Source organism: Bombus pascuorum, chromosome 2 (genome assembly GCF_905332965.1).
Source record: "Bombus pascuorum chromosome 2, iyBomPasc1.1, whole genome shotgun sequence".
In the NCBI taxonomy this organism is placed as follows: Eukaryota; Metazoa; Arthropoda; class Insecta; order Hymenoptera; family Apidae; genus Bombus; species Bombus pascuorum.
In genome coordinates, this window is record NC_083489.1 from 19,659,252 (window position 1) to 19,683,466 (window position 24,215).

The 24,215-nt window shown below is 31.2% G+C and overlaps 2 protein-coding genes and 2 non-coding genes across 7 annotated transcripts in view; all 4 read left to right on the forward strand.

The window, feature by feature from the left end:
* Positions 1-551: 551 nt before the first annotated feature.
* On the forward strand, positions 552-633 carry Trnas-gcu (transfer RNA serine (anticodon GCU)). The gene has a single exon. It is a non-coding gene; the product is annotated as a tRNA-Ser (tRNA).
* Positions 634-3,667: 3,034 nt separating this feature from the next.
* On the forward strand, positions 3,668-21,406 carry LOC132904505 (sodium-independent sulfate anion transporter-like). Of its 3 annotated transcripts, none has more exons than XM_060955066.1 (8): positions 3,668-3,796; positions 11,258-11,442; positions 13,416-13,553; positions 14,534-14,812; positions 15,379-15,688; positions 17,162-17,464; positions 19,102-19,336; positions 19,465-21,406. In XM_060955066.1, exons 1-8 carry the CDS (start codon positions 3,751-3,753, stop codon positions 19,730-19,732), a joined length of 1,764 nt encoding a protein of 587 aa, XP_060811049.1. In that variant the 5' UTR covers positions 3,668-3,750; the 3' UTR covers positions 19,733-21,406. The 3 variants fall into 3 exon arrangements, with proteins under 3 accessions (XP_060811049.1, XP_060811050.1, XP_060811052.1); XM_060955067.1 differs by lacking the exon at positions 3,668-3,796 and adding an exon at positions 8,074-8,417; XM_060955069.1 differs by lacking the exon at positions 3,668-3,796 and having other exon boundaries at positions 11,356-11,442; positions 13,469-13,553.
* On the forward strand, positions 4,139-4,220 carry Trnas-aga (transfer RNA serine (anticodon AGA)). The gene has a single exon. It is a non-coding gene; the product is annotated as a tRNA-Ser (tRNA).
* Positions 21,407-23,119: 1,713 nt separating the features above from the next.
* Positions 23,120-24,215, forward strand: part of LOC132904506 (beta-1,4-galactosyltransferase galt-1) — a 149,959-nt gene continuing 148,863 nt past the window's right edge. For both annotated transcript variants that reach the window (XM_060955071.1, XM_060955070.1), the window contains exon 1: positions 23,120-23,461. Coding sequence is in view for 1 of the 2 variants with exons in the window: in XM_060955070.1 (XP_060811053.1) it covers positions 23,459-23,461 (3 nt within the window). In the remaining variant the exon portion in view is untranslated. The remainder of the gene's footprint in view (positions 23,462-24,215) is intronic.

Here is a 24,215-nt window from a genome sequence, read left to right on the forward strand (position 1 = left end):
TAAGAATTAATTGTTCTTCTAGTTAGTCCTCTAGTAACCTAGGTGCTGCTGCAATTTACTTAAAAGATAAATATTGTTGTAACAATTTAATCACACCTGTATTAAACTAAATGTTATTATTATTCTGAATTGAATATATTATTTATAATTATTATATTTAAAATACGATATGTCAATGGTTATAAAAATGTAGAAAGCACATACTTACTAAATATGGATATAAATTAAATAGCAACTGAAAGACTTCAATTTCTACCAGATAAATTGTATTCATTGTGTAATTAACAAATTGTGTTCTAGATTCGTGTAATGTTGGCGGTGCTAGTCGACTCGTTTGCATCGAGTATGCTTGTTCACTAAATCGGAATGATGGAATCGTACAAATGCTGTAGATGAATATTAATGACTATCATCTGGAGTTAAGAATATTTGGATGATGTCAGGAGCAAGGATAACGGTATGGTGTATAAATTATATAATGTAATACATGCTTGATTTATTTTAGGAACAGATGACATAAAATATAATCGCTAAAACACGAGTTCCCATCGGACGAGGTGGCCGAGTGGTTAAGGCGTTGGACTGCTAATCCAATGTGCTCTGCACGCGTGGGTTCGAATCCCATCCTCGTCGATTCGCTTTTTGTTACTTTGCAAAACATTCTAGTTCATAAGGTATGTACAATTGGAGAAAGTTGCTAAAAAAATTGACGACTCTTTAATGTCCGAGAGTCGGAAGTTTGTTGAACTCGATATAAAAAGAAAAGTGCAGCAGTAGAAATTCAGAATGTATATTTAAAATACATTTATATGTAGTATTTATTTAAAGTAAAATTTTATTATGTCTGTAATACATTATTATTAAATTGTAATATTGAATACATGAATTTTATTGAAACAAATACAGAATGAGATATTTAATTAAAAAGCAGTTCAGTTGTAAGTAAGTACATAGATCATTTGTTTGCTGGTACGTATTTGAAATTATTTTTTATTACTTGCAGCAGAATTCCATGTGTCTGAATTGTCGGGGAATGAGAGTTTATATTTTATATAACTGGAATTCATAAAATAAGAGCTTACCAATGTTTCCCATTATTTACTATTTTTGGTTCATATACTACAATAGGAGCTTACGTTTAAGCAAACGAATTCAAGTAGCAAATTTTCAGTTATACGAAATTTAGTTAGCATTAACTAAAATTTTGTTCAAATAAATGGAGTCCAGTTAGATGGAGTTCCATTGTATATGCATTAATTTATTATTATTTTAGAAACAGTTATTAATGACTTTCGTTACAAATACCTAAAAATATCTTACGATTCTTTAATGAACCAGAAGTGCTAAAAAAACGGAAGTAAATTTTATTACTTATGTAACACGTTGTTACCAAATTATGATATTGGATAAACTAATTTTATTGAAATAGCATATTCGAAAAGCTTAGTTTAGTTTGAAGTCAGTATGTAGATTGTTTGTTTAATAAAATATTTTCCATTATTTATATATATTCCAACTTATTATTAATTTATAGGCAGTATTTAATGATTTTTCAATAAGTATAATATATTCATTAAAATCCCTAAAATCCGCTTCTACATATATTGTAGAGTACGAGTATTGAATTTATAAATCTATGTTTATTACATACATGTTAATTAGCTCATATGAGTTAAGATATATTTATTCGAAAAGTACGTAGTACTTATGTATATTTGTGCACATTTTCTCCCTTTCTCTTCAAACATGATATAAAATAATTGATTTACAGTATAAAACAAGATATTAAGCACGTATATCTAACCACGAATTTAACCAAGATTGTATTAAACAAGTTTTGTAATGGAATAAAACTTTTTATCGAACTGGACTAAACTTTGTTAATACACAGAATTTATTCGTTTAATATCATCTTCCGAATAGAGGTATTACCTGTATTGCCGTCGATGGCTTCTCGTCGTTACACAATCAATTATGTAACTGAGGAATGCGCTTCATGTTCGATCATGAATTTTTTTGTGGAGTCGTTCCAGCATGTTCAATATCGGTGTTCGAATAGACCACCGAGATTTGACGTCAATAGAATAAACACAAGGTGGGATAACGAAAAATGTGTGTAAAATGTATACGGTAAATTAGTTTGCTAATGTGTAATTAACAGAACACCCCCTAGTCGTATGCATTATTCATTACGTCTTCATATCATAAGAAACAATCACATTCAATGGATTTTCCTTAACGCAAGTGACTGCATTAGGCTTGTGTATTAGCGGAGTACATAATTGTATGTTATAAATTATCATGCGAGCAACGATCTACTTGTTTGATGAAGCATGACACTGGTAGTTCGCAGAAACATATTAAGTAATAAAATCAACTAGTGTATGTCATTTTTCACTAGCAAATAGCGATGTAAGTAGTATTCAATAGTAGAGATGATAAAATATAATTTTTCTCGTTTATTTATATGTATAACTTATGTATTAATTTATTGAGTCATATTTTTTATAGTATTGTCCATTTTACGCTACAAAAAGTTTAAACGCTGAGTCATAGTGCAGTTTGTATAATTTCTTAGTAAGAAGTCCATCAAAGTGAAATTCATTGTTTCCTTAGAACGCAATCACCTTTGATATATTGTAGAGTGCAGACACGTGTACGAGTGAGTAATTGGATGGGTATAAATTCGTCATTTGATAGGAATTAGTTAATTTATGTGATTTTTGACCGTAATAGTCCATAAATTATATATAAGAATATGTATATTGCAAATGAAGCGCCATAAAAAGAATGAATATTCTCATTTCTGCTTAAAGATATACCATTATTTATTTACTCTAATCAATTATTTATTCAAAATGTTCAATGCATGGAATGTTTATTTTGAATGAATTTATTTATGTCTGAATTTAATAAATACGTTTTAAATTTTCGAACACGAAATATGTAATATAATGGTACACCATGCACGAATCATAGTTAATTATTTCAAGGACGAAATGCGTGCCTTCTTGTGCGCTTGTTGAAAAACTTCTCGAGACAATTATTTTGCAAATTGTTGCAAGCAAAGATATCGCATTGATCAAGGCTATTGAATCGATAAACAATAGGAACTGTGATCATTTGTAGCCTCCTGTCAAGATCAGATTTATTTGAGTATTTAGTAGTGATATAATCTTCATACTATGTTTCTGAAGAAGTTGTCAATTACCATTAATTCAAATTTTTTTTCTATTTTTAATCTACGTAACGAAAAAAATTTGTTTCTTTTTATCGTGGAAAATTGTGTTTTAATCTTTTACGTTATAGGTTTAAAATAATTGAAATATTCAAGAATACTTACAATTATAGACATAATTTATTTTTAATTAATAAGAATAAATATGATACTGTAAGATTACAATTTTTAATAAATCATCAATACTAATAATTTATCAATTCTGAGGTTAACACTTTTTATTTTCTATAACCTGAAAAAATTGGTTTTATAATATGTCGTTTAATACTTAAAATTATAATTTTTAATTTTCAACTTTTCATATTCTAGAATAGATGAATCAATTCTATTATGTGCAATGTTCATGACATTGCGCACATGTTTTGAGATGATAATGGTCTATCAAGAATCGTACTTAATAATTATCATGTTCTGTTTTATCGACGTTACCAGTTTCGTTAGATTACACATTACACATTATTTTCTGTCGAAGCTGTTAGTTTTGATATAGTACTGATATTGATTATGCAAAAATGTCGTACAATAGAGGAAGTATCGACGAAAGAACATCATTGTTGAGTAAGTTTTATCTCTCAAGATTCAATTTGTCAACAACATGTGTATATTGTAAACTCCAATTCGCCTCATTTATTGCTTCATGATGATTTTAATGTTTTGTACACAACGAACATATCTTTTGTGTTAGACAGATATCTTTAATTATGTGGAACTTCTGAATCATTCTGTTATGATTCGTAGATGCATTCCTATTTATGTACAATAACTTTAATAGAGATTTTCATCTAGTTACTAAGTAGAATAAATATTATAATAATATATAACCATTCTTTTAGTTTTAGAATTATACTATCTTTATATTCTACTCTATATAAACTATAATAATAACATGTAGAAACCGTGGCAGTCGTGGCCGAGTGGTTAAGGCGTCTGACTAGAAATCAGATTCCCTCTGGGAGCGTAGGTTCGAGTCCTACCGACTGCGGTTGGTAAACACAAAAAATTATATTTTTGTTTTTTCCTTTTCTATTATTCTTTCCATTTTTTTGCATTATATATTCCGAATCAATTATTTCCGATTTATTTATAAATAATTTATGATAAAAAGTAAATGTATATATATATATATTATATTTTGATCATAGTGTTTTTAATTAAAATTTATGACAATTAAGTATCTTAAATTTTTATAGTAACATCTTGTACATAATACATTTATTTTGTATGTATATATAGATAACTCTTACACGACACTGCACGTCTTAACACTAAGTCCCATATTCATATGAGTATGACATAGTTGTATGAAAATATGTAATAGGTATACTTCGAATAGCTCCAAATCTAATACTGAATTCGCAAGAGTAACAGGTTAAGTAACTGGCCGAAGTTTCGTCTGCTTCATATCGATGGATATCGTTCGTAAACATTAGATAAGCTCAGAACGCACCAAGGCAAGCAGTACCGTGTTGCAAGAGGCGAGAACTTTGAAAATTTTCTTTAATTATGCATAACTCGAAAACTAAGATATCATATATAATATAATATATATAAGACATAGAATATGTTTGGCTTAACTGGAAATGCCTAAATATTTGGAAAAAAACGATTGATACGAAAAAATGTTTCAGACAAAAGTTGTATGGTATCGAGGGGAACATATTTTGTTTTTATCTATTAGATCTCGCAGTGGTCTTGAAAAGTTCCATAAAGATGAGATGAACATTTTTTAATGGATACTTCACTCTTTGTTACACGTTCTTCTAGCTAACATTCAGATGTTTTAAAAACGCAACAAACGTGTGTCTCTTGCATTATTTAGAATCGAGATGTGAGCTTTCTGATTCGACGGATAAATACAAAAAACTATCTAAATTTACTACTAAATGTAGCACGGAACTGACGATTTATTTTGGAAAGTTATGGAACATTGGAAAATTATGACTTGGTGGTCCGACAATGTCATACTAGTAGCGCCACTATCAGAAACATTTTTCTGTGTTACTGCGGTGTACATCGGGTAACGCTAATGCCGGCGGCACATTGAATTTTAAAATTTATATCTCAATAGCGGATGCTACAAAAGATACAAGTTTGTAGTATTTCAAAAATGTTTGAATGTCGGCTACAAGAATATGTAATAAAAATTGGAGTTTTCAGTTAAACCAGACCATGCTATATGTTCGTATACCATTTTTTCGCTTAGATTTACCCTCTGACGTATTTACATGCATTTATGAATCTACCTTATACATATGTATTCCAATTTTGTCGTGTCTTTATTTCAATTTTGTATTTAAAAAATTATCCTTTTTATTAATAACACTTGGTGTTATTAATAATAATTTTGTAAGAACGTGTAGAAATTATCTGGGTAATGTATCGCAAATTTTGAAGTACATATACATATTCGCGTATGATAAGACATAAGGCAATCGATATAAAGATAAAGAATTGCAAGGACGGATGTTGCGTTGTCCTTGTTTTTATCATCTGTCTTGTTCTATTTGAACATTATTTATTTCCGTAGTAGGAATAAATAAATATATCGTCGTTATATATTTCTATAATGGAAACCAATAGATAATAATCCATCTTAATATTAATAACTTAATAATATTAATTGCAATTTACCTAATACCTTTGAAGCTTGAAATTTGAAATTTATGGTATTTTATAACCAATGTAAAATTGATATAAATTTATAAAATTGATTAATTATTAAAGTATTAACCTCATTAAGTCAAATATTAAATTTGTAAAATTGTGACATTGATCGAATTCAGTGTACAGTATTTCTTATAAATATGATGATATATTCTTATCGTTATTATTAGAAAATTGACTAATATAATCGTTGCCATTGCATTATTTTCTATTATTGTATCTTTCATAATATACTTCGCGGAATTTAAATTTACTAAACTATTTGAAAATGTTTTCAATTAATAGTTGTACATTTCAGATTTTTTTCGGTATTTTTTTTGTTTTTTCATATAATAGAAATATGAAATCAAAATATTTAAAGTCGTGGTAAAGTGATCATTTCAATGCTATTTTTCAACTAAATAAATGTCAATTATTTGTAATATCGTATATAATTAAATGATAGTTACACATTTGGGAAAAATACCAGCTTACAATTATAGCCGTTTATTTGTTCTAAACGAAATTATCGTGCCAGAGAAAATGGTTTCTAACTTAAGAATAATAGTGTACACAATCAGATATATTGTTTGTACTTTGATTTTAAGTGTCATATGCTTCTTATTACATAGTACTATGGCTCACATTTTATTGCTGTGTATTCACGGGGAATATAGCACAAGATTATTGTTTTTATCAATTTGATGTTAATTTAACATCTTACGAATTTTACGGTACACACTGCTGATTTATTAATACATACCGACTGACTGTTTCTCAACGATAATTTATATTCATTTTTGGTAAAAATTTCATTTGATCATATTCTGGATGTTATTCCAGGCATAAAAGTAATAAAATTTGATAAATAATTTAATTCGACATATTAAATAAATATTCTTTATTCAATTAGTTTTTTGTTCGAGGATTGTATATCGAAGAAATATTCTAAATGTCACTCGATAAACATGTCAGATCATGTTTGTTCTTTGTTCTCGGACAGTGCGTTTACGTATTGTACTTTATCCATTGAATAGTGTGTACCAATATTGATCGGCCTGTATGGAATTCAATTTATCGACTCTTCATTGAAATTTTCGTCATAAGCTTCTCTTTGCTAATTTCTAGTCTTTTTATGTCAGGCTGCTGTCGTTATTTGTCACTCAAGCAGAACAGATTTCTGATAAAAATACATCTTTTAATTTCATGGAATTATTATATTCGTAGAATATTATATTATCGTTGAGATACATTTTTTCAATTCTATGATAATTTGATGTTTTTATCATTTTTGCATTATCATTGAGGTTGAAGTAAAATTTGCACTTGGATGAAATAAATCTCTCCTGACGTTCAAAATCCATTGATAAAAAATATATTTATTATCGATTAATAAATTGTCACATACATATGTATACTTATAGTATCTATGTGACTGTAACTGATATCATTCCGTCACACGCTACTTCAAGCAGATCGTGTTTGTGTCATAGTTCTAATGTAAGGATGTAAAAGGAATCCTTAATAATTACTCAAAGATCAGCTATCCTTCTCCAATTTTCATATTTATAATTTTCTTTTTTTTACTAACATTTGAAACGTTGATATATAGAAATAATAATTATACGTTTTTATGTTATTTGAAAAGTTGTTTAAAACTCGATATCCGAATATATATTTGTTCCTTCTGAAAGAAATGTATATTAAATAGTACTATACTTTGAAGTATTATATATAGGATTAGCATTTCCTATATTATGATATTACAGTAGTATATTCGCTATATTTAGAACAGTATGGTATTCTATGGTATCTTTTGTATATTATAATATAGTAATATTTCGTAGTATATTAAATATTACTATACAAATACTCTAATAAATTCATTGCTAAAAAGTTCTCTATTGAAGCATGCATATGTAATTCTACATGTAAGTATAAATAAAATGAAATTCCGACATTGCTCTATTTCCTTTACTTTTAAGGATTTGTCTTTCAAAATCTTTACACTTTATTAAATCATGTGCTCAACTGTGATTTAAAAGCGGATCAGGGATTTTTCGTACTGAAATGCAATTTCATTGTTGTTATTAATCATGTGATCTGTTATCAAATGGAATTAGTGGGCTCGCCCGATAAAACGTTTCATCTATACCAGTGTATCTCGGCGAATAAAGAAAGTCCCTCTATGCAGTGTCAATATATCGTCGTGTCGTTAGCTTGAACCGTTGTTATCTACAGAGCTGGGTGGTAATCACACGGCTAAACGTGTTATCTGAATGTTCATCTTACCGCTGAAAATTTATGTTTCAGTGTCTTGACTGCCACGATTTTAATTATAACTGTACTCTCTATTAAGCGTGCCACCGTGAAAAACGTGGACGAATAGTGAGAAAGAATACGCCGGTGATATTCTGTGAATCTTACTTTTTACTTTGCCGAAGATCGTATTTGATTTTGATCAATTTACGACATCGGTATAGGATTGCTTTATCGATTAAGAGAAGATTGTGGTGCATTTAAATAATGGTGCTATGTAGGTACACATATAAAAACAATATAAGAGATAAATGAATATACAAATTTTCAAGTCCGGTCGTTTATCGAAATATTTAATAGAAATATGCGATCGGTAACTTGAATGATTCGAAATAAAATATGATATAAAGTATGCTTCTGCTATTTGAAAAAATCTATTGCTTAGAGTTTGATCTTTGATTGATCCTATACGTAATGTATTTTATTTCCTTTTCTGACATACATGATATCTGATTTCTGAAAGTATAGCAATACAGATAAAGTTGTTTATTAATACTTTAAGATTTTTTGAAGGATTATATGTGACATATATATGATAAGTGTATACTTATAGGAAATAGAAGCTGCTCCTGCAAACGTAATAATTTAATTCTTATTTAAATTTATTAATCCTTAATTAGCAATTCTCATTCAATTTTTGTACATTTCATTTCTGTAAGAATATTTTAGTTTCATCATTAACGAGAAATACTTTTATGAAAAAGATTCTGAAGTAAAATACATAAATAAATAAATATATATATTAAGTTTTTAAATGCATGATTTATTATTATTTATTAAATATATTTTTATAAATTGCTTCGCTAATATTTTGTTAATATACCGACGTATTAAATTTCTCTAGTTTTTACGTACGTACATTTAACAAGAAAAATGTGCATGTTATTTTAGCTTCAGGAGGATTATTCAAAAGTTTATGCGTTATTTGAAAAATAGCATACGAGTTGTATACAAACATAAAAGTTGAAAATATAGCTTAGAATATTTTATCTGCTTCAATTTGATATATGTACAACGCAAACACAATTTATGTTATAGCGTTATCTCGGATTACAAATATTGAATTCTTCGCGAAAGTGGACGTGGCTGATATTTCAAGACATTTTTTAAAAAAATATACGATGACCTAAATTACGCAATATTTAAATTCAGTAATAATCCCTGAAACGATGCAGAAGATTTCATCCCTTTTTAACAAGAAATACAAAAATAAAAACACATCTTACATATATTTTGCATGTTCTGTATCTCTAATCAATAGTTCGTACAATTATATCATTAATTCATAGTTTATACAAATTTATTGTTTTAATTACCTTCAAAGTTTGTTTCGACATTTCCTAAATCTGAAAATTTTTCGAAGAAATCCTTGAAATTTCTCATTTTCAGAAATAATCTTCACGAAGATACTTTGAAACTATTTTTAAGTTTATTTTGTTCTTGTATCGAAGCGAACAGATTTCTAAAATAACGTCGTACTTAGATTAACGTAAAATGATATAGTGCTTTTATAACATAATTATTTAGTTAAATTAAATAATTATCTAATGCGTAAGTAGATAGTATACGAGACACATTTCCTGTTTCATACGGCATAACGTTATATGTATTTACCGGTAATGTTTTATTATGAAAGTAATTTCATGAAAATATGCTGACATCATGAAAATATTAACGGTGTATGCAAAGATTGCAGTCAATGTAACGAACATGTAATGCCTTGCTATTCAAGGACTTAATTTCCGTTCTCTCGATTTTTCATCCGGTGTTTATTGTGTAAGATCAGAGTCTTGTTTCATTCGTCTTGATTTCGTCTTGAAACAAGCTTCCTTTACGTAAAATTTCTACGTGAAATATTGATTTATAACAACAGCTCGTTGCTCTCTGTAAAGTGAAGTTTACCGTAAAATAATTAGTGAAAGATGTCGGATGTGGTGTATATTGCCGTTTCGACGAGTAAGAATGTTTCAAAATATAATGCATGTCTATATACTTTAAGAATACGAATAAAAAGGTCTTTGTACTTTGAACTTGATACTTTGAATCTTGAAACTTAGAGACATATTTTATCTGGCTGATTTAACACGAACACGTACATACTTTCAATTTTTCAAATTACTATGACATTACTATGATTACGTAGATGAATTAGAGATAAAAGTCTCCAAAGCTGTACTGTTGTATTATATGTAAACATTATAGTAGCAGTAGTTGTTTTACTAGAAAATTATTAGATATAACTTTTTACTAAAATTCATGTCGAAATTACGAAATATGAATATACTAATATAAATATAAATATTTCAATATAAATATTATTTTCAAGAATAATTTTCTCGATATTTTGTCACGATATTAAAAATATCGATATTAAGATAATATTAAGATAAATATAGATATTAAAACGATATTAAAAAATGCCGTTATTTTGCGTTATCAGGACCATTGTTAAATAAGATAGTTTGCTGACGAGTAATACAAAAATTCTCCTACAATACGATATATTGTATAATTTGATCACCTGATATCGAATTACCCGTTGTATTAATTTTTCATTAAACAAAATTACGCAATATGTGTATGAAACATCAGATTTATTCTGATAATATTCTTCTCGTATGAGTAAAAGTTAAGAGTCCAAAACAGAGTTTTATTAATCTCAATATACATATTTTTAACCGAGCGATTTAACTCTACTTATCAGAGAGAGAGAGAGAGAGAGAGAGAGAGAAAGAGGATACCATGACCTGGACATTATTCTCACGGATAAATTAATGTTCATCAATCCATTATCAATTTATTCATTAATATATGTATCCGTTATCGTTCAACGCAGCATAGTGTTTGTCAACGTGCGATTGTTTATTCCAGAATTTTTAGTAAATTATCGAAGACGATGGATTTGTTTAAAACGCGATATCCAATACAACAAACCTAATGTTTCATTGATTGAAAAACATTGTTGGTCGTGATTACAATGGTTGCTTGGTGAGATGGACGAATTCTCGTTTATCTAGCAATCATATCGTATAAACTGTGAAACTTGGGAAATTTCAGGTACGAACGTGACTTCCAGATTCGATTTGAAACAGCTCCTTCTACGAAGGATACCGATCCTGGCATGGCTGCCTCAATATAGTTTGTCGAAACTTCTGCACGATGTTTTGGCAGGATTGACCGTTGGTTTGACTGCTATACCACAGGGCATAGCTTACGCAATTGTGGCCGGACTTCCAGCTCAGGTGTGTACATTAGTTCGATAGTGTTGGACTTTCTTCTTGTTGAATTTAAAATAAAGTTTCGGAGAACACAGACGCGAGATAGATCTCCATCGTTGAAACGTAGCTAGTAATTCTTTTACGTTACGCTCTGGCATTTTGTTTTTCATCGATTTTTTTTCATTGCAGGTATTTAAATCGAATGTTTCCATGTTTTTCATTCAGATCGACTCATTCGTCAAAAGTATTTAAACGAATCTGTTGGTCTGAAATTGAACGAGTCGCGTTTTTAAAAGAAGCGTTACGGTGCGAAGAAGCGCGAAAGGAGTAAAACGTAGAATAATCTTATAATTTTATTACATAATCGTACACTCGATAGTGATAATCGTTATGAATGATAATTATTCAAAGTCGTTACTTATTTGAAATTTATTATTAACATCGAGATATGGTTTATCCTAACGTTAGAAGTGCTTCGATTTCTTCAGAATTTCATAAAGAACGTAATAGCGATGGAAAAAATGTTAAGCAAATCTTTGAAATTCTTTTTTACAATACGTAATGTTAACACTTTGACTGCCACGTTGGTCATATATGACAGACTACGGTTTCTCCTGTGACGCTACGATAGTCATTGGTGACCGGAACTTCTTACAGTTGTAAAAATTGTATGAAAATTGACAGTTAGGGCATTTTCAATATAACCGATAAATAGAAGATACTTTGAAACAAAAAATGCCCCATTGAACAATTAAACATTTTTATTAGAACATCGATAAAAAAATGAGAACAAATCTTGCATCTAACGGTGCACTGTGTTTGCGTCCATATATTTGAGGGGTAATCTACGAATATTATTATAAACATAGCTTAGAAAATAATCGTAAATGCTGCTTTATAATCGTTTACTAATATCTTCTGTACGTTTCAACGATATATTCTGGACGTTTTACTTACCACGAAATAACGAATGCGAATGGTTTGTTGAAATAAACGAAGCCTTGTTATAATATGTCGCTATCAACTGTTACCAAGGCGCCACGGTGGTCACCCGTGACCATCAATAAGATAAACGGTCCATTGGGGAACAATGTTGTCTTACATCATCAATTTATTATTATTTTGCCATTATATGTTTTGAACAATAAAAATACTCCCGTGGTGTTCTGAGTGAAACGTATGATTTCGGCGTGGCAGTCAAAGTGTTAAGAAACAATATTTCATATAAATTGATTGAAAGAAAAGAGTGTAAATGAAGAATATTAAGGCAAAGTTGATCCTTAACGAGTTAAGATTCAGACGCTTCACATTTACACGTTAGGATAATTAGTAAAAGTATTACTATTAGTGGTAGATGCACAGTCGAAGGAAGTAGGTTTTTAGGTGACTTTTTACGCAAATAAATCATTTGAAATATTCTTTCGAATCTTTTACACGGTTTCACGAACAATAAAATCCTTCCTAATCGTTGCATGAATTTTAAACACCGCTATTTTAATTATTCCGAGCGTTCCTGTTAATATATACAAAACAATAAAAATGTATTTATTCGCGTTGCTCGTCACTTTTGTTAGTATTTTATATTGTTAAATATCGATTCGAGCGAAACAATATTGTTTGGTTTGTTGAAAACTGCTTTTTGTTAATCAACTCGTTTCCATAAAAAAGAGAAACGGTGTTCGTTTCACAGCGCGAGAAATTCAAGGTAAACGCATTGATCATCCGACATAAACGAATCTTTCACGAATCGAAGCTAGACTATTGTTTGCCGCGAATTTTACATTTTGAATAAAATGAAAATGAAAGAAGGAAGAGATGGAACGTGTGGATAAAACATAAAAGGAAGACTGTAGCGTGACGTTTAGTTTACCTTGCGAATGTAATCGCGTGTTGTTATTTCTCGACGATCGAAAAAGAAATATTGATAAAAACGAACAGTTCGATGGTATGGTAGCCAGAAAGGCGGTTTTCGTTAGTTAAACTTTTGAAAACTTCAGTACGGCCTCTACAGCAGTTTCATGGGATGCTTGGTTTACTTGGTGTTCGGTAGCTGCAAGGACATCACTGTGGGTCCTACGGCAATAATGGCATTACTGTCGCAAAATCATGTTATAAGACTGGGAGATGATATCGCGGTAAGTGCAGCTTCGCGTTTCTCATAAGACTAAGCTATCTCTATTTTCGAATCGGAAATTTCTGCGAGAAAATCAAGCGCACTTGATAATACAAAAGATAAAAAACTTTAGAAGCAAACTTTGTAAGCAACTTTAATATTGCTCTTTCCAAACACATACGCTTTGTTTTTGAGAACTTTTATGAAATAACGCGATAAACAAATTTATCGCTTTCCAAAGGATAAAAGTTGTATCGTTCAGCTATTGGCCACCTTGTTATCTAAACTCTACAAGTAAGTAAAATAGTTGTCTTTTCGTTTAAATAGATATTTCCTTAAATAGATAGCTTCTTTATTTGCAATATTTTGTAATTATGTATTTTCTAATTGAGCGGTATTTATTAACAGTATGTTTAAATAATGTGAAAAAAGGGATTGTATTTAAAATATGAAACAAAGTTTTGAGAAAGAATGATATAGTAAATTTGAAGTGAAGGATAGTGTACGAGATAGCTGATATATTTGAGACGGAAATAGCGACTTTTTAAGAAATTGTAGGTGCTACTGGGTTACAAAGTTTTTCCTCGTCCGTTTTGCTCGCCAGACCTTTCTCTTTTTGATTGCTATCTACGATATTTAGAAGTCTGGCTAACTTTCTTAAAGAAAAGCGTCTGATTAACCAGGATAGAGCGGAAATTCCATTTGAAAGAAGCTCGTCAAATTCGTACAAGGCCAGTTTCTCGCGTCGCAGATTACAATCTCGTTGTTTCATAAAGCTTTCAATGTACCTTTCTAAACATTTCGTGGAGTACATAAAACTATCGCATGCAAAATCTCATAACTTATCCATATTTAAAAACGTATATGTACATATGTTGCTAAAAACATCGTTGATCGTATCTGATTTATATTACAAAGTAAACGGAATAATTATTAAATAGAATCTAAAGTAAATGCGATAATTTGCTGAAATTGCAACGAGCGAATCTTTTACTTTCTTAGGTGCTTCTATGTTTCCTGACAGGCTGCGTGATTACGTTTATGGGATTGTTCCGCTTGGGATTTCTTGTGCAGTTTGTTAGCATGCCAGTGATCTCTGGATTCACTAATGCAGCTGCAATAATAATTGGAACATCTCAGTTGGGCACGTTGCTTGGTTTGAGTGGCAGAAGCGATTCCTTTATCGACGCGGTTACCAAAGTTGTCAATCACGTAAATGAAATTACTTTCTGGGACCCGATATTAGGAGTCTGTTCGATGATCTTACTCGTTTGTCTTAAAGTAAGATTATTTTGTTTCACTATTTTAATATATGCTTTTAATATATTATATGCATATATATATTTTATTGCAATTTGGAATTCGTGATTCAGTATTATATGGATGGAGGTAGCTGAAAGACACGAAAATATTTTTAGCATAAATTCCACCTTAATGCGCGTTTTAATTTTTAGAGATTTTAATTCCGCGAATATTTTGATTATGAAATATTCTCCATAAAGTAACCACGTTAAACATAAATTTAGTGCTTTTAATTATTGGAATTTATCTATTTGATGAATTTTGTACTTCGATTGATGAAAATTGTACTTCGTATATTTCTTTTAATTATATTTCTATCGAAAAGTAACAAAATCACAAAAAACATAATTATAGAAACTTTGGAAACGAAAATGATTCACCGCAGAACATATTTAATACTAATCGTTGAAAGTTCGTGAAACGAGAACGCAATATTTGAAATCATTAACGATGTTGTATTAAAAATATCCTGTAAGAATGAATTATATTTAGGAACTGAACTTCACTCTCTTAAATAACATGTTTGCTTAACTATCGCGAAACAGAAATTACCTGCAAAGAAAGGTGGCACGGCGTTGCAAAAATTCCTGTGGGTAACATCGTTGGCGAGGAACGCTGTAGTCGTCATTGTTGGAATAATATTAAGCTATTCGTTATACTCTTACGGTATTAAACCCTTTAAAATTACTGGACATATAACGGAAGGTTTACCGCCGTTCTCTCCTCCACCATTTTCTCTTGTGAAAGGAAACCATACGTATAACTTTGAGGAGTTAATTGGTGAACTCGGAAGCACTGTCATTTCAGTCCCGCTGATTGCCATTTTGGAGAGCATTGCCATTGCTAAAGCTTTTGGTACGTCGTTCAGAGTTAAATGAAAATATTAATTTAATAATTTCTTTACGCTATATACATTTTTTATTTATATAAATTATTGAATATATAAATACGATTGTTTATCATTTTTATTTTCTTTGTTTAATCCTAGTTTCATTCGTCGTATCTTAACGCAGAAACGAAGAATGTCTCAACTGTATTTATATTTAAAGATTACAAATAACTCGACAGCAACGTTAAAACATTAAATTAAAATTCAAACGAAATGGAAGTTAAATTAAGAGGAAACAAAGCTGGTACTTTCAAAGGTCCGAAGTTGCTACGTTAAATTATATCGTTTTAACTTCGCATGGAAGTTTCAGTAATGAGTATTTGAAAACAAAATTAATTATAATATCCCTTTGTGCGTATTATAACGTAACGCAACAGCAGATACATCAAACATATTCAATAATTTAATATAAATAAAGAATGCTTCCTTCGCTACTGGTTTATCTTACTTGTACGTATATCAGAATCACTGACTTTGCATCGCTAATTAGATTTCATAATTCCACGTTTAATATTTTCATCTTTCACAATTATTCTTATCAATGACTTTTATCGATATCGCGCTATCTGTTTCGCGTATTTTAACACTTTGACTGCCACGCCGAAATCACACGTTTCGCTCAGGACGCCACGGGAGTATTTTTATTGTTCAAAGCATATAATAGCAAAATAATAAAATTGATGATGTAAGACAACATTGTTCCCCAATGGACCGTTTATCTTATTGATGGTAACGGGTGACTACCCTGGCGCCTTGGTAACAGTTTATAGCGACATATTATAACAAGGCTTCGTTTATTTTAACAAACCATTCGCATTCGTTATTTCGTGGTAAGCAAAACGTCCAGAATATATCGTTGAAACGTACAGAAGATATTAGTAAACGGTATTTGTTCTTTCTATATATAATAGTAAGGTATGTGCACACTTTTAACTTCAATTATATATATGATTATAAAGCAGCATTTACGATTATTTTCTAAGCTGTGTTTATAATAATATTCGTAGATTACCCCTCAAAGATATGGACGCAAACACAGTGCACCTATACATGCAAGATTTGCTCTCATTTTTTTTATCGATGTTCTAATAAAAATGTTTAATTGTTCAATGGGGCATTTTTTGTTTCAAAGTATCTTATATTTATCGGTTATATTGAAAATGCCCTAACTGTCAATTTTCATACAATTTTTACAACTGTAAGAAGTTCCGGTCACCAATGACTATCGTGGCAGTCAAAGTATTAAATGCTCCTTACGTGTAACAAAATGATTATATTTTGATATTACGAACGATCCTTGATTTCAACGATTATATTCATTCGAAATTGCATTGCAACTAGTAGGAACGTTGTAATCATTGGAAACTCTAATTTCTAATATTTTTAAATAAATAAAAAAATCCTACATTAATTTGTATGTTAAAATCTGTGTCTTGTAGCCAAAGGGAAGACCGTTGATGCTAATCAAGAGATGCTGGCTTTGGGACTGTGCAACCTTTTCGGCAGCTTTTCTCGATCAATGCCAACCACAGGGAGCTTCACAAGGACCGCCGTAAACAACGCTTCGGGTGTAAAAACACCGATGGGCGGTGTAATTACTGGATGCCTGGTGCTTTTAGCGTGCGGCCTTCTGACCTCGACTTTCCAATTCATCCCGAAGGCAACACTCGCTGCAGTCATTATAGTCGCCATGTACTACATGCTTGAACTTCATATTTTCACCGTACTTTGGAGAACGAAAAGTAATGATCCGATTAAGAGGAAAAAATTACATTCAACGCATCGTACCCGGCTTCGTCTCAGCTTTTTACCCCTAAGAGATTGAAAAGTCTTTCAAAAGTCTCTCTATACGTATACTCTGGCGGAAAAATATTACACGCAATATTCTTTCGTTTATGTAGCCCTTCAACGCGAAAGTAACCGAGACACGTCTCGTGGTGAATTTATTTCTTAAAAAGAACATGCTCGTTAACAGGCTCACTGTTAAGCTTCATTAAAGCTTAGCGTTGCATAAAAGTCGTAGGAAGTATCGAACAAGCTTTTGTAGTTAGTTATCCAATATTAGAACTATCAAGCCAGCCAAAACTATCGGTATTGGACTCCTTGTTCTTGTAATTACTAAACGAACGAATATTTTTAATAACAATATCGATGTTTATTTTTATCGCAAACACGATGACATATACTTATGTATTTTCGTCATACTGTTTTAATTCTGATTAGTAGAATGAAGATTGGTAGTTCTAATGTTAAGAAGTTTAACAACAGCCTAGTAAGATACGTTGAGATGCATCAATTATACAAAACTGGGATTAACGAAACGTTTGATACATTTTGATAGTTTACAATAATATTACGTGATTGAGTAATAAGTTACGATTGAAGACTGTGGTATAATTAAAAATTTTACAAATCGAAAGGATTTGAACTTTCTGTAGTTAATTTAAACATGAAGATCACGGGAGAAAAACATTACAAGTATATTTTTCTTGATATTCCGATTTTACGATATAATGGAAGACCACAGGACGAGAACGTGAGCGATCTTAAGATTCAATATTCGATTGTATCAACATTAATCACCTCTACGCTCAAAATTGTCCTTGTGTTTGGTTATGGGTTGTGGTCGGTTCATAGATTTATCACCTATTTCTGAGAGACGTAGTTTAAAACCTGACAAAAGAAGAAAAACAAAAGACGCTGTTCATATTATTTAAACGCGACTGTTATTCATCTTGATCAAAGTTCACACGGTAAAACACGATAAATCCATTTCTATTTATTTTTTACTTTCTACGTTAATTTGTTATACAGTAATATAATATATGAAAATCATTAATTTTCAAACATCGTAGAGCGCAACAAAGTTAATCATAACAACGCTATTTATCATATTATTTGTTAACTCAAATAGAACATTTTAACATTTTCAATATAGTTTAACGAAGGTTGCCACTTTATCCTAAAGATTACACCTTCGAAATAAGCGATAAATATATTTATAAACATCGGAAAGATACCATGAGCATAATAAATATTAATTGTTGAAAGGTTCAAAGGAACAGAATAGACGCGCACTTAATCTCAAACAACTTTAGTACACGGAGATAGTCGACAGCATAATGAATTTAAAAATTGCTCCGCTACAAACAGAGAAAAATATGACTTATCGTATTTTCCCTGTGATCTTCGATTCATTGCATAATTTATTTTCACGCACGAACTGCCAACATCTGCCATGTAGAATGCTATTTTACGATATCATCGGTCCTCTTGTCTAGTCCCAATGATAGTTCACTTGCCTCACGGGAATTCTATTCATATGACAATCGGCTGTGTCGTAGGACCGTAGTAATTTAATGTTTGTCTCTACTCGTAGAGACCGATTTGATACCTTTGACGGTGACTTTGTTGAGCTGCTTGGCAATTGGTCCAGAATACGGCATGATTGCCGGGATCGCGGTAAATCTAATTCTCCTGCTCTATTTCGCGGCCAGACCTGGATTATTGATCGAGGAACGTGTTGTCGATGGGCTGACGATTCTGTTTGTATCGCCGAAACAATCATTGAGCTACCCAGCTGCGGAATATCTTCGTGAACGGGTGATGTCGTGGTGAGTAAAGTCACCATAATCGCGTTTCACTGGCTTTGTAATTGGATCATAAATCGGTGGTTTCGCCAGCCTTCTGTCAGACCGTTCGTTTTATTTACCTCGAGTAACCCGACATTATTGTTCTTTAGGTGTGATGCCAGAGCAGGAACTATTCCCGTGGTAGTGGAAGGTCGTCACGTGCTTAGAATCGATGCAACCGTCGCCAAGAACCTCGCTTTGCTGCTGGCCGACTTGGAAACCAGGGACCAGAAGCTGGTGTTCTGGAATTGGTGCGAGGAAGCCAAGAGAACTTTGATAAGCTACGACGCTTCTCTCACGATGTCCTTCAGAAGTTCCGGCAGCATAGCTCAAATATTTTCAGGTAGAATCGCGTCACCTCATGTTCCACGCGAGTGAAATTTTGAATCTAACGAATGCACGGGACACTTGCCTCTGAAATCTTCCTAAGCTTCGTTTAACGAGAGCTGCTCTTCTCTTTTCAACCTGTTCGCGTTTAACGATGCCTCACGAAACGCTGAACGTATTTTATTTAACGATGGAACACGCCTCGGCCAAGATTAGTTCTTCGTGCAACTTCAGTCGCCTTCAATTTGCCTTTCGATGCACCAACATCTATTGAAATTCCACGAACCGCGCCGAAAGTGTCATTTCAAACAACATCTCGACCAATCGTTTTATGAAAAGATGATCAAGAGATCGTGTTTCTCGTTATTCGATGAAAAATCCGATGGAATAAAGGCGTCACGTTTTTATATGCATGTAAAAAGAGGAAACGTATTTAATCATTCGTACGAAGAAATAATTTTCTTTATCGCGAAACATTTGTACGCGTTATTTAAATATTTTTAATTGTTTCCTGTAAAATATTCGATTGCGATTACGATTTAAATGGTGTTAAATCCAAGTATCCATACGTGGTTATATCGTAATATTTACAGTACTCTAAAATGGACTTATTTTCTTTTTCTATTTAACGATAGAGATAGAATATGAGAGAGGAATACTATTTCATTTGACATTGGCTTACGAAAGAAGACGAATAAGTCTGATAATGTTTGCTTTAAGAAAATTACCTGCACTTATATTAAAATTAATTCCGCAAATGGTTAGTTGACTATTCCGTGGAAAAATAGCGAAAATTTCTGCCACATTTCGTAAAATCACAATTTTAACCATTATTTTAAACGCTACGTTTATTTCAAGATAATACACGTTTTTAATTCTTATCTTCCTAATTTATCTAATTTTACGCTTCAGACGGGAAAACACGAACTATAATCATGTATTTCCAATTTACAACTAGATGTAATTTTCCTTCAATTATTGCGAAATAATCGTGATCGCGTGTTGTTTTGCGCTCAACCACGATAACGATAGATTTTTTAATCCTTAACTATCATGTGTGAAAGTTTTCCGTAGTGTATATTTAAAAAATTGAACAATTAATACAGTTGAACATGTCGAATTAAATGTTTTACTATTATTCGATATTAGATGAAGAGTAGAAAATTATTGTTTGCAGCGGATACAAACGATAACGTTGTGGTAATATTATTACAGGATGGTAATATTAAAATAAAATTATTCATACAGGGTACAATTTCACTTATAATAGTTTTTAAAGATTAACGTTGAATCGTGCAAATAAAGGATTCAGTATTGAAAGTATTGAAGGATTTCGATTCGTTTCACCTATAAATAACGTTTGCGTAACCGCGTGATGCCGATTGACGGAAATGCTCTGCTCGGAAAATGAAACTTTATTCGAATGTTTCCATGAATAATCAGCAGAAGGTTTCATACGAGAAATTTTCATCGTGACTATATGATACTGATGGAGAATTGCGAGCATTTACATATGGTCCTACTATTTTGTATGTACATGTAAAATTAATCTTTCCAGATGTGCTTGAGAGTATCGGTTGGATTGTGAATCAAACGATGATGTCCAATTTTATTTGTTATTCGGTATAAATTATCGTTCATATATCTGAGAACTTTAGCCGTTTTGTAACAGAAATATGTGTCAACATGTTCAAATTAATAATAAATTAACAATTTGAAGCAACACTTATTATGTTTCCTATGGAGTTATCAGTCTGGAAATCCAAATTACCTATTAAACATAGCAAAAATATATATTATTATTTACTACTCTAATAGATTTTATTATATACTACTTTATGTATTTATCATTTAAATACTGTAACCAGTTACATTAACATCAGAAGATATTATTTTTATAGTTTGGAAGTCCCACTTTTATTTATTCCATAACGTAAAAATTCAAGAAACTGGAGATTAGGAATTTGTCAAGTAACGAAACTGTTCTACAATATTGGACAATTACAAACATCAATTTTAGTATTGCATTGGTTTTTGAAAATTAATTTTATCGCAAATTTTAATCACAATATTTTATTATACATAGCTGAATGTATGTATGGTGATTATACAGAACAAAACTATTGCAATTCGATTTATCCGTAATTTTGTGATTAAAATACATTTTGTTAAAACAAAGCAAATGTTCGGATATTTTTGAGTGGTAACGTATGCGTTACACTCGAGATTATGTTTGATTGAGTAGCTTCTTTCAGAAATCTAACATTATCAAATAATAATTCGTGTAATGTTAATATGATAATGTTTACAAATGCGCTTCTAATTTAGAAAAAAGTTTAAATAATAAGATCTGGAATATCAAGTTGTAACTATATCTGCATAATTATTATTCATATTTTTAATTTGGTATTACGTTGGAATATAATTCTACTCTGTAGTTTTGATGTGAATCTTTTAAATATTAATCACATTTCCGAGTATAGTTCAGCATAATTGAAACAAAATGATATTGTACCTGCAATAGAAATATAATAGTATTTTTATTATGAAATATTTCTATACTTTTACATATACTTTTTGTACTCAAGGTCATCTGAAATTCATATTATTACAGATCGTTGAATTTGCCTTGATCTTACGTATCATATCGTAATGGCAAAAAATACGTAGTCCCATTTGAAAAACCTGCGATGACCTTGAAACCTCAAGAAAAATGACCGTCAAGAAATTTTTTATCTCTCATCACGTTTACCCCTTCGAACTAAATGTTCTTCTTCTCTGACATTTTTGCGAGATATATCGGATGCTCGAGTTAGGTGGGACATCCTGTACATAACTCTAATACATTTAAGTCTGATGACACGAACATACATTATTTTCACACTGATTGTGCAACAAAAATATGAAGATTATCTACTGTGTACGTACAATAGTTAAATTAAGCTATTATTTGACATTATACTTCTTTGTTTCATTATATCATTTATCAAAATCCAGTTTATTACATATGTGCACAAATACATAAATACAAAGCAGTAAATTTGCGTATTGTTTTAAATTGTTTAAATTATTGCAATAATTCTTTACCTTTATGCCATGTTATCATTCAATTAAAAAACGACGCGGATAGAGTATAACTAAACTTTTCATTAATAACTGTGGAACATCATTCTTCTACTATTTGAAAACAGATTTATCATTTCTTTTTCTTACATCAATATAAATTATCGACTGATTTGACATGATTCAATGGTATTAAAATATAAAAGTTAAAAATATATCGCGCGAGGGTGCTTCCGCGCCCTTTTTTCCCCCGCGCGAGTACGCATGCGCAAAAAATATCTCACATTCACAGTTGCGCGCGCATCGATGATCGACCAATAAGGAAGCTGTGTAGTAGAGGGTGCTTCGATCGATGCACTCGCCCTAGGAGTGTGCGCCAGTGGGCGACCGTTTACAACGCGATAAGCGTTGCGGCGCCCTCAAGTTGAGGACAGACAAGTTGAGGACGTTGTCCTAGTACGTCCGCTTTCGCATTCGGTTGTGTTTCCTCGCGCGGGTTCGTTCGCGTCAATTCGTAGGGAACAAGGTCCCCGATCCCGGTGAATCGTCGCTTGTCGGTGTTGTTATATTTTTTGTTTACGACGAGGCGACCGTCAATGCGATCGCGATGAAGCAATGAGCTAAAAGATCACGAGTAACGACGACTGTCAAAAAGATGCCGGTACACCGATTGAATACGGGAAATGCGGGCCAGCTGGAGAGTGTTGCTGCGTAATGGTGAGTAATTTTTGAATTTTATTTGTCGATATCATTCCGCGAAATGTGATTACCGGAACGTAATTCGAACTCATGCCAAACACTTTCCTATAAAGGTTAATGTACTTGGCAGTTCAATTTCTGTCACGATTAACCGATATACGAGGACGAAAGGTTGTCTCGTGGATTCGTACATGTGTGTCACGATTCGGATGTCCATAGTCGATCTAACCTTCAGATCAAACCAACTTTCTGTATTTTCTTTGGACTTCTAGTTTATTTTGTATACTCTTGATTCATTTTTTAATCTCCTGTCATTCGAATCGATTAACAATTCTCTTTGATATTTTAGAATTAGAAATTGATTCTCCTTTGCGATTTTAGTAGGTTAAGTGTAAATATCGATTGGAATTTGTTTTAAAAATATTTTCCTTCTGATTAGAAATTGTTGGATAAATTTTCTTGCACGAATCACTGTTATAATTTCGTACGTTTAAAAATTGAAATAATTCTAATTGGAATATAGGTGATATCATTTTTATTAAAAATACGAAATAAAGGCTGTATTTTAGTCATAAAAAATTATGTGGCAGTTTTCATTTAATAATATTGCTTATTATTTATATAGTATCTGATAGAATCATAGAATGTTATACATCGTAGAAAATAAATAAAAAATTTTATATTATTTTTAATTTATTAGTTTCACTTATCGTGACGATATATTAACGGGGAAAACAAGACATATATTAATACAAATCAATTGAAAGACGTA